General features: G+C 38.3%; 1 protein-coding gene across 2 annotated transcripts in view; it reads left to right on the forward strand.

Annotated features, from left to right (window-relative positions):
* LOC124712266 (ER membrane protein complex subunit 1) overlaps nucleotides 1–12,362 on the forward strand; it is a 121,433-nt gene that overhangs the window by 55,413 nt on the left and 53,658 nt on the right. For both annotated transcript variants that reach the window (XM_047242564.1, XM_047242569.1), the window contains exon 5: nucleotides 4,077–4,422. In XM_047242564.1, coding sequence (XP_047098520.1) covers nucleotides 4,077–4,422 — 346 coding nt within the window. The remainder of the gene's footprint in view (nucleotides 1–4,076; nucleotides 4,423–12,362) is intronic.

The following is a 12,362-nucleotide window of genomic DNA, read 5'->3' on the forward strand; positions in this document are numbered from 1 at the left end:
AAGATTTTTTTTTTGAGAGAGAGAGAGGGGGGGGGGGGGGGGGGGCGTGTTGGGAGAAATGGACTGCCTTAGGTCATCTGTCCAACAAGTAGGCTCATTTGAAACACAGAAGGTGCACACTATAGCAACATTCTGTTGTTCATTAGTGCTTCATTCCAGATTTTATAATTTATAATTCTACACTACACTACTGTCTAAAACAAAACTTGTTTTTCCTCATCCTTTCTGGATTGCTAGTCCCTCATATATTGAGGTAGAGCTCACAAGGGAACCTCCCGATCGCACCCCCCTCAGATTTATTTATAAGATGGCACAGTGGATAGGCCTTGAAAAACTGAACACAGATCAATTGAGAAAACAAGAAGAAGTTGTGTGGAACTATGAAAAAATAAGCAAAATATACAAACTGAGTAGTCCATGCGCAAGATAAGCAACATCAAGGAGAATGTAACCTTAGGAGCGCCTTGGTCCCGTGGTTAGATTGAGCACCTGCGGGACGGGGGTCCTGGGTTCAAGTCTTCCCTCCAGTGGAAAGTTTAATTTTTTATTTTCAGTTTATGTGACAAACTCTTATGTTTTCATCACTTTTTTGGGAGTGATTATCACATCCACAAGAAAACCTAAATCGGGCAAGGTAGAAGAATCTTTTTACCCACGTGCCAAGTGTACAAGTTGGGTGGGTCGACAACATATTCCTGTCATGTGACGCACATGCCGTCACTAGTGTCGTATAGAATATATTAGACGTGTTTTCCTTTGGAGGAATTAGTTGACATTTGACATTGCGTCCAAATCTTTTCGGTTCCCAATGGAGAGGCAAGTCCTTTCGTCTACTAATCGCACAGTTTTGCGGTTCGGTTGCAAAACACAGGCACTAAAGTTATTACAGTGAACAGAGATGTCAATGAACGAACGAATTGATCATAACTTTGCAAAAATAAAGAAAGTAAAATTTTCACTCGAGGAAGACTTGAACCAAGGACCTCTCGTTCCACACCTGCTCACGCAAACCACGGGACCACGGTGCCCCCGAACTCACACTGTCCTTGATGTTGCCTATCTTGCGCATGGACTACTCAGTTTGTATATTTAGCTTATTTTTTCATAGTTCCACACAACTTCTTCCTGTTTTCTCGATTGATCTGTGTTCAGTTTCTCAAGGCCTACCTACTGTGCCAACTTATAACTAAATCTGAGGGGGATGCGATGGGGAGGTTCCCTTGTCAGAATAGAGGGGCTCTGCTGCTGTGCTACCAAAGGCAAATTTTGGGAGGTGACTCTCAGTTTCTTAGGAAATCCTTCCTAGTTCTTTCATAGATTCCATCTCCTCACTGCTTCTCGGAAGACGTGGTTGTGGCCTTTGTTTTAGAGCATCTTGTTTTCTTGTGTGTCTCCTTCTAGTCTCTTACGCTGAGTTTTTAAGCTGATATTTATCCTTTATTGCCAGCATCACTTCCTGATGGGCATATGGAATCACAATCTAATTATTCACATGCTGTTGCAATTCAGAGCTAAAGTGTTTGTGGTATTCTGTCTTTCACCATTGTGTCATCTGGCAGCAAAGTGCATTGTAAGTATTGTGCTGATGTCTCCCAATCTGTAGTCATTGTGCCATCAGGTATTTTGAAGGTATACAACACTGTGGTTGATCAAACATTGTTTGTTGGAAGTTTGTGTGGAAAACCCACATACTGGTTACCATTTGATTTTTAACAAATGTCTCCCACTTTTCTACTCTTGTTTGATGTAATAGCCCATCATATTGTTGTTCAATGGAGATTAGCCTTCTTTCTCAGTCTTTTTCATATATTTGCCTTGAATTCTGTCTGAAAAAAGTTCCCAATTCACTTTACATGGATTGGACATATTCCCTAATTGTATGTTTACATGTGTCACCTTCTGCATCTGTTATTGTGAAGTGTAAAATATTATCATCATTTGTTGCAAGTCCATCACAAGCCTTTCAGTTTGCACTACAGGCCAGTTAAGAGGCCTATTCATGAACTGAAGCCCAAACTCTTGTGTAGCATCCTGAAGGCACATTCCTCTTTTGATAGTTGCATTAACATCAATTCATATAGATGCCTGTTGTGTTGTTCTACAATTCATATATATGCCTGTTGTGTTGTTCTAGTATTTCTGCTATTTTTAACCTTTACATGTGAGGTTGTATCTCCCGGCTGTGCTGAAAATAATGCTTGAATAACAATAATGGAAATTCCTGTATTGAGTAATACGTAAAGTAAGGGAAAGGCAAGCACACACCTATAAAACACTGACGCCTGGAGCACAGAGACACACATAAAAGGGAAAACATGCAAGTGCCATGCACATTCCCATGGCCATTTGGGTGTCTGTGTGGTAGTGGATATAATGACTGGTTATATAGAATGTTCCCATGCTATTTCGTATTTCCGTTCTTAGCACTTATTCGTTGATTATTTGATGTGTGTTGTCATTGTTATATTTTTATCTGGCACCTCCATGGACGATGACCTGATATTGTGATCTGAGTCACTACTCTGTATACACATCCATTAATGTCACATACATTCAACAGATATATTAAAGAGTCAAGACACACAAAGTGAAGGAAGGGGATTATTTTGTGCAGAAGAAGGGGAGCTTTTCTGATATAATTTGCTAAATCTACCCATCAGTCTCACCCAACTTATAATGCCATAGGAGTTTATTCTTTCCTTCCAATAGGATCCTACAGTTGCTCAAACTATTGTTTGGGTTAAGGATAGCTTAAAAAAAAAAAAAGTGGGACTTGCTGATACGTATTGCGAGATAATTGATGTACAGCCACTTTCCTAATACCGTATCTCTCTCTCTCTCTCTCTCTCACTCTCTCTCTCTCTCTCTCTCTCTCTCTCTCTCCCCTCTCATTTAGTGTGAACACATTCCAGACATATTGTAATGATTTGTCATTAGTAGTCCAGTCCTGTAATCTGACCACATACATATCAGCATTGTAGTCTTTGTCAGTGTTGGAATGTAGGATGACAACATATCCATTGGGGTCAGACAAGTGCTCTGCAGGAGAATAATTTAATGTTTCAGGTCATTCAGACAATGCTGAACTCCTTGAATCATTCCCATACAAGCCGGCCAGTGTGGCCAAGCGGTTAAAGGCGCTACAGTCTGGAACCGCGTGGCCGCTACGGTCGCAGGTTCGAATCCTGCCTCGGGCTGGATGTGTGTGATGTCCTTAGGTTAGTTAGGTTTAAGTAGTTCTAAGTTCTAGGGGACTGATGACCTTAGAAGTTAAGTCCCATAGTGCTCAGAGCCATTTGAACCACTTGAACCATTCCCATACAATGTTTGTGTTTGTGTAGTGCCTTCTGAAATTTATGATTGCTGTGCGGTCATAAAGGTAACATTATTTAGTACACTCAGTCCACAACAAAATCACAATCATAGAAAGACTTCATTGGTCTTCTGCTCCCCAGAGATTGAAATTCTTGCATGTAAAGCTGCCTGACACTTTATGGATATTATCAATTGCATTTCTGTGTGTAAAGTTTCACATGGGCGGTGTTTAAAAACATCTAAATAGCAGATGTAATTCAGTGCTTATTGAACCTGTAGATTATTCCACTCTTCAGTTGGGTTGTTCTCTTTTTTTTCTGTTCTCAACAGTTTTATCACATTCTTAACTGCTGTTCATTTCACATATGCACTTTTGCTGTGCCAGTTTTTAAACTCTGTAGCTTTCTGCACCTTTACAACCACCCTTTATGAAAAAGTAATAAAACATTAAGTCTCTCCCCTATGCCAAAATATTCATAACTACTGATGTACTGGTTGAATCACTGTGCACTATCTTTTTCCATTATGGTTCAGTGTAATATCATTTAATCCTTGATGTAGAACTCTGACTTGTGTGTGCAAGACTCATTTTACTAGAATGATGCATGTAGAATATGATGTTTGTCTCCATGCGAAAGGCAGATGGATAGTATGGCTACCGGTCACCCATGACAATATGGAGGAAATATTTGTCTGTTTACATGTGTGTGTCACCCTGCTAGCAAGTGATTTTGTTGTCTTAATCACTGTTTTGTCCACAGGTGTACAGTGACTTCAACATACCTGGCTTGTGTGGGTGCTGTTGATGGAAGAGTTTATTCATCAAATCTTATGCTGTCTGAGGCAGCTGATGAAGTTGCTGCTGGGCCTATAGCGCAAATGACGATGCTAACATCTCTTGGAGAACTAAGAGACCTGCGTGCAGTGCCTGGAGTGAGACCAATGTTGTTGGCTGTGGACAAGCTGGGTACTACTGCCGTGATTGCAGTGGGACCTAAAGGTTTATCTGTCCTTGATTACAAACTCACTCAGCCAGTAGAATTTGTTGCAACTGCTGTGGGAGATGATGGCAATGTTTTGCTGCATCTTCTTCCTCAAAGTAGTGAAGTGAGTATAGGTATATTCTTGCGTCATTATGGAGACTACATCTTAAGTACTGGAAATAGTTACATCAATTTTCTTTTTTCAAATCTACCTGTGTTAAATTCTGATGCTGCAATATCTGCTAGACATGTGGCTGTTTTCTTCTCCCTTCCTACTAACTTAGAAAGTATTCACGTCAGTGAGTTCATCAGAAACATTACTTTCCATGAAATGACATATAATGTTTCTTATCTGAGAAAAAATGTAAAAAATTAGCTCCACTTATGTCAACAAGGTTCACAGATATATTTAACAGAACTGTAATGTTGAAGTGAGATAATTTTACCAGGTCTGCTGCAACAACTAAATGAAGAAAAGTCCTCGCATCGATGGACTTGTTCTGTATTGTGTCTTTGTGAATGTACATTTGCTGCCAATCTATCATAACATACAGTTCCAGAAATGAGAGAACTAAACTAAGCACAGCTTTTTTTCTAATTGTATCACTCTTATGGCACACAAACACACACACACACACACACACACACACACACACACACACACACATTCAGCAGCCAGTTTAAGGTTTTAATTCAGACCAGTTATTCAAATAATCACACTTTTGTCAGTTAATAAACAATTTGTATAAACACTAGGTGTTGTAGTTTTGAAAGATCATTGAATGCTGTAGAGATCATCACTGGCGGACTGAAAGTTCATGGTTATGACTGTACAGAATAACATGCAGAATTTATACCCCCAGAAACAAAGTCTAAATTTCACTAAAAAAGTCCAGAATTTTTGTAGACATCATCTTCAAATGATCAAATAACTCAGATCCTCCAAAAGACCACTATAACTCAATTTTAAAGAAAATGCCTAAAGTTCTGCACTACATGAGCTCAGCTCACAAGAGCTGACCACAGAATCCCCATGACTTACATGTGTAGCTCCTCTCCCCAGTACCAGGGCATGTAAAAGATCTCTTCTTCAATTTGCTAGCTTCATATTCCCATTTACATAACTTGTTAGTCACCTTCTTTGGCCCAGTCCCCATTATTTCATTTATTTACACAAAATTACAAAATAACGCACTCCCAAAAAGCAAATATAAACAAATTAACTCCATCTTTAATCATCTGAAGGACTGAAGTGTAAGTTTTACATTTCTAAAATACCGCTGCTTTTCATTTATTCCCCCTCCCCCCCTTTCCCTTGTATGTGGCTCACATCGAGACTGCACAATACACTTAGTTATTCACAGTTTCAATGATTCATACATCACGTAAATGCCGAATTCATTCCTTCACTCACTCAGACAAGAAAACAAATGAAAATAATATTGTTCAGTAAATAGAATAATATTGGCACTCTAACATTGAAACTGTTACAAGAAATTGTTATTCTTTTTATCAAAATGTTGTGAACTCCATCATTAAAAAAATCGTGTATTTAGTCAACATTCTTCACTGGCTCGTACCCATATCATATTAATGTGTCAAGAGGTTATTTCTCAAGGAAAGTCATAAATTCCATTTCTAGATCATTTTTATCATACCAAAAATTAGTTAACATAAAAAGCTGAAATTCATACTTGACTATTTACTTTACAAAAGGTTATACAAAGTTTCACAATAATTGGGTTATTAGAACTGTCATTAACAGTTGATAACAATATATATAGTATTTGATAGCTGTATCATGCACAAGTATGGTTTAAAGAGCCTGCTTATTCGCACAAAAATATATGTCACTCTCAGAATCAGAAAGCATTCTCTGAGGTCATGACTCACTGTATATGGCAAAAAAGCTGTCAGATTCCCTACAGGCAATGTATATTGCTACATCTCAACAAATACTGTGCCCAGTTCAGTCGAACACAATGATTTTCATTGAAGATACCATTGATTGGTTTACTTTCAGTGACTCCATCTGAACGAGCCTCGGAAGGCCCAGCGGTGCTGATCGACTGCCATGTCATCCTCGGCTAATAAGCATAATTGGATGCGAATTATAGGGACATGTGGTGAACAGGTTGCTCTGCCAGCTGTTGTCAGTTTTCGTGACCGGAGCTGCTATTTCTCAGTCAGGTACCTCCTCAGTTGGCCTCACCAGGGCTGAGTGCACCGTGCGTGCTCGGCAGATGTGGACGGTCAGCCATCCAAATGTTAGCCAAGACTGACAGCACTTATTTTGTTGATATGATGGGAACCGGTCTTACTACAGTGGCAAGGCCATTGGCTTACTTTCAGTGGTTTTTTGATTACTAAGCCAGAGTTATTATTTTATTATCTTTAAGTGCACCATCAAACATTTTCTTAAGCAGTAATTTTTTGGGAGAGTGAGTTTCTGGTGACCATTGTGAAACTGCCACTGAACTGTCTGACAATACTTAGGACAAATAACCAAATAGCTTACGGAATAAAATCTTCAAAGAAACTATTGACATTAAATTTGTATGTAATTTGTTCAACAAAACTGGCTGGAATCAACTAACAAGAAGGCTTTACGGACTGCTCTGTCCTCCTTACTCTTCCTCATACTTGTAGAATTTGAAGTTTAATTTTATAAAGCGGTATGATGCACTTCTTAAAAGAAACTGAAAACATTGGCTATAAAGATTTCCAGATGCACTTAAGTATAAAAATATCTCTTAATTTATCACCAAGACAGTCTGTAGCTGTGTTGTAGTGTTCTAGACTTGTTACCGCAAGGTTACTGATTCGATTCTCCACAGAAGCAGTTTTTTTTCCATTTGTTTGTATTTATTATCAAACTGAAATTTTAATGTATTAATGAAAATAACCAATTTTTGAAAATGTAATGTAACTGGATCGATAAAAAAATCTACTCACCAAGTGGAGGCAGAAGAACACACTTAAAGAAAGTTATTACATAGGCAAGCTTTCAGGGTCTGTGGCTCCATCTTCTGGCAGAAAGGTTGAAGAGGAAGGAAGAGGAGTGAAGGAAAGGGACTGGTAAGGTTTAGGAAAAGGGGTAGAGTTTGTAAAAGTCACCCAGAATCCTGAGTAAGGGGAGACTTAGCAGGTGAGATGTGAAGATCCCTCTTTCCTTCTCATAGCAACCAGTAAGCCTCCACTGACCCAGGGTTCTGGGTGACTTTTATGAACTCTACCCCTTTTCCTAAATCCCATCAGCTCTTTTCCTTCACCCCTCTTCCTTCTCCTTCAGCCCTTCTTCCTCTTCGGCCCTTCTCCCCAGAGGAAGAGCGTTGACTCTGAAAGCTTGCATATGTAATACCTTTTTAATGTGTGCTTTACTGCTGCCCCTTGGTGAGTAGATTTTTTATCTATCCAGTTACACAAAATGTTAATTTTTGATTTCAATGAAACTTTGTTGACTTGTGTGTCCTTAACCAACCCAACTTATTGAACCTGGGAAAGGACACCTACAGTTTTACATGGAATCCAAACCCTGTGTTGTTTCTGGTGACTCCTCACATCATTGAGAGATGAGGCTATGTTAAAACAAAGACTGAAAAATCCATGTTGAGATCAGGATTTGACACACGCCTCTTGTTTTCCAAGCATGTGCTTCACCAGTACACTACCAGGCCCGACGTGTGTATAGATAGTTAATGAAAACAATCAATTATTGATAAAATTATTTAATTGGATAGATAAAAAATCTACTCACCAAGCATCAGCAGAACACACACATAAAAGACAGTTATAATTGGCAAGCTTTTGGAGCCAGGGGAAGGAAGAAGGGCAAAGGAAAAGGACTACAAGGTCTAGGGAAAGGGGTAGATTTTGGGAAAGTCACCCAGAACTGTGAGTCAGGGGAGACTTACTGTACAGGGTGAGAAGGGAAGAAGTCAGGGGAGACTTACCATACAGGATGAGAAGGGAAGAGGTAAGTCTCCCCTGACCCACGGTTCTGAGTACTTTCCCAAAATCTACCCCTTTTCCTAGACCTCTCCAGTCCTTTCCCTTCACCCTTCTTCCTTCCCCTTCAACCCTTGTGCCTGAAGAAGGACCCACTGGCTCCAAAAGCTTGCCAATCACAGTAGTCTTTTATGTGTGTGTTCTGCTGCTGCTTGGTGAGTAGATTTCTTATCCATCCAATTAAATAATTTTAGATAGTTTATGAGGTAGTTCAGGAGTCGCAGATTGGCACAACAAAATGACTGTCACAAAATGAGATTTAAACCGACAAGGCCTTTGTCACAAAAAAAAAAAGAACCACACACGCACACACACACACACACACACACACACACACACACACACACACACGGCCACAGTTTCTTTCAGTTTGGAGCCAGACCATTCATTCAATAATGTCATATGGAATAATGTTCTGGGGTTATACATCTTCAAGAAAGACTTCTTTGTCAAAAATGTGCTGTGAGTATAATACAGGATGCTCACACACAATCATCTTGTAGACAAGTGTTTAAGGACTGGAGCAATTTGATTGGTGCTTCAGAGTCTGTTTATTCCTTTATGAAATCTATTGTAGATAATAAACCACAGTTCAGAAGAAACAATGATGTACACAAAAACAAGGAGAAAAAATAATATTCATTACTCCTCATTTTTTTTGTCTTTAGCACAAAAAGGGGTGCTGCAATCAAAAAATTTTGATCCCTTTGGTAAGGGATGTCTGACAGACAGCTAAACAAGCTCAAATTATACTTGACAACTCCTCGTATTCCACATTAGAATTCGATTATTGTAGTATGTAAAAGGCAGTGGTTCAGATGTAGCCATACAGTTAATAGTAAAACTAGTTATTAGTAAAACTAATAACTACTTCAGTTTCAAAACATACTATTTTTTCTACACCACATTTTAGAAATAAATGTTCCACACCAATTGTAATCTAACATTCAATATATTTTCATATCCATCAAATACATGGGCAACTCATTCAAGTCTGATATGTTAATATTTGTGAAGACAAGATCAATCTCATTCTTAACCCGTTGACTGCTTTGGGCGCTGAGGCGCCACAGCCAGCGGTGTAATCCGTCCACCTGCGCTGCGTGCCTGTTTCTCGTTGATCAAAGGTGTTTAAATCAGTTATGGAAAACATGTTTTGTACAAGTATACGGAGTGTGATCTACATTTGTACTACTAAGGATAAAAGAATATAACTGTCCATGTTATGTGTTAATAATTTTAATGTATCGTATGCATTATGTATGGGCTTTGTTATACTGGCGCAATGTACTCGGCGTAATTGCATTTGCCACAGTACAGATATTGCACCATCTCAGTCACCAAGTCCGTTCATTTGCCAGTAAACTGCTACACATGAAGAAGTCAGGCTTTGTTTGAATAATTTTACACCTGCTCTCTTGAGGCATGTCAATGTTCCTTTGGTTTCTGTAGAACATTGTCCAGTATTACATTGTGGATTCTATTAGTCACATATTTGTGAAGAAACTCTGTAATATAACATCTTTGTTGTTACCTGACTATGTCGTACATTGTTGCAATGCCTTTCATAAATGTGGGCAAATGGAAGTCATGTGTTCCCTTTCAACTAATATGTGCAAGGAGAAAATACATGAAAAAATCTGTCAGTATATTGTATGACTGGTGTTTTCTAAGCCCATGCTAGTTCTTGTAGAAATACTTCTTTACCTCCAAAATAGTGTTCAAGCATCAGTTTGCTCTAAGATCCAGCTGCAGACAGATGTCACCAGTCTTCTGACTGGATTGCTGCAGCCAAGCACAACTTCTTGTGTGACCTCTTCATTTCGCAAGGGAACAGCCCAATCTGACATATCAAAACGTGCCCTGAAATTTTTTATACGGAAAGAATACACTGAAAGAAACATTGTGTCAGAATTTTAGCTGCTAAGACATACTGTAAGCATTTTTTTTTTTTTTTAATGTAGAAAATCGCCAAATTTGTAGCTCATCAGTCAGCTGGAGAAATGTATACCCCTACAATAGCTGTAGGAGACAGCGCACATACAGTATGAAAGATGTATAGCCTTGAGTGATGGCTTTTCTTTAAATTGATAGCATGGTACAATGTGATCATAATGTATAAAGGGAATTTCAGTTTTCGTTTATTCATTCTAATTTGCAACTCATGTAATATCCATAGGAGTTAGCAGTTGCCTTTGCAATGTTGCCAGTGTTAACAGTGGAGGTAAAACAATTAATTTTCTTTGTGTTTTCGTCATATATGCGTGCTAATAGCATCTACCTGTTTAATGTCTTCGGCCTTGCAAAGATGAAATATGAAGATCACCATTAGCAGTAGAAATCACCTACTTTCATAAAGGCCTACATATGTGTTCATTGAAATAATGGTGAGTTTTGTTAGAAATCATGGAAACTTTAGGAGAAACAGAAAATGACTCTTGACAATTTCATGAATTGTGGTTCGAATGATATTTGTTGTGCTAAGTCCAGAACAAAAATACAATATCTTCCTAGCCCAAAGAAAACATTGCAGTGATTGGTTTCAGTGGGCGCAAAATAAATAAAAATGCTCTTAAAGTTAAGCAATGTGCAAAGCCAGTTTTTTTTTATGTGAGTTTTATAAATAAAAGAAAGACTTACATGAACTATGAAATATATGCCAAAATGAAATTTGAAAAGTGTGAAAGAAAAATAATTCTAAAGATTTAGAACTGCTCCTGAGAGTCAGTGCACCGTTACCAAGGGAGATATATGAGACAGGCCCTATGAATTGCAGACGAGATGAACATTCCTGATTTCAATGCTTCTTTAACCTAGTTAAACAGGAAAAGGAAGTCACAGAATGATGAAGTGTACTCCAAGTAGATGTGTGCAGGAGATATCATTAAAAGGTAGTAATACAGAGAAATTTGTAGCTGTTTGTTATACCCTAAAATGCTGCATGTAAAACCAGTGTGTCAGATTTCATGCAAACCTCACTTTACAATTTCAAGTGAAAATGACAGAATCGCTTTGCAGTCGATGAATGCTATGAAACGTTCTTGTACAATAGTTCCATTGATAAATATTGATAGATTATTGTTTCCAGAGCTTTAGAGCTTTACTTCTGTCTAAAAGAACCTCAAGGTGAATGAGGACCAAACATTTACCAGCTGCTTAGTTGTGGAAATCTTGTAATCAACATAGCAAAATGTGGAAATAAAAGTTTCAATTTAAAGATTAAAAACATTCTTGATCGCAACTTATTTATTTTTATTGGAGTGACCGGTTTCGGTTGTATTTAAGACTCATCTTCAGACTTTGAAAAAACATATTACCAGATAGAGGGATTCATTTGGCCAGTAGCCTAAGAGACATCAAGGAGGAAATTTGCAAAATTAAGTGAAGCTGTTTGGAAATTGTCTCAAAGCAGTTGGACAGCAGCCATAAATGACTGACACCTAAGAGATGGGAAGCAAAGAAAAAGCTACCCAATGACATCCTATCAAATACCCTAAGGTAGGCAGAGAGATCAGAAATGTAGAAGACAGATGATGGTAGAGAGAAATGGTGAAGGATCACAAGTTGTTGTTACTAACAGTACAATGGTTACAAAAAGGCAAATAAACAATACTGACATCATTGCTGAACTTTTGGACAATATTCTTCTTCAAAGAGAAAAACAAAAAATAGTTCACTCTGAAGTAAAGTGTTGTCTGAAAGTCCAGCTTTGATTTTAAAACTTCTTGATGTTCCTGCTGACCCTTCAACACAGCTACACTGTAGTGGTTGCATGTGCCCCTACCATTATTTCTATTCCAACAAGGGCTTTCCAACATCATAAAAATCTCGAAGAAAGCATAACAGTTAATAAAAACTAGATGTGAGTTTGCTCATTGTATCAACTTTTGCAAATATATGTCCATGAACCTTGGAAGTACCTGACATTATTGAAGAATTGTAGTTGCATGTAATCAAGACTTCACAGCAAAATGAAGTAACTGTTGGTGATGTGATATGGCAGACAACTCTCAAAATATTTTCTTTGTGCGTGCAGAAAAGTCCAAGCAAGTTGGT

This window comes from Schistocerca piceifrons, chromosome 1, assembly GCF_021461385.2.
Source record: "Schistocerca piceifrons isolate TAMUIC-IGC-003096 chromosome 1, iqSchPice1.1, whole genome shotgun sequence".
Classification (NCBI taxonomy): Eukaryota; Metazoa; Arthropoda; class Insecta; order Orthoptera; family Acrididae; genus Schistocerca; species Schistocerca piceifrons.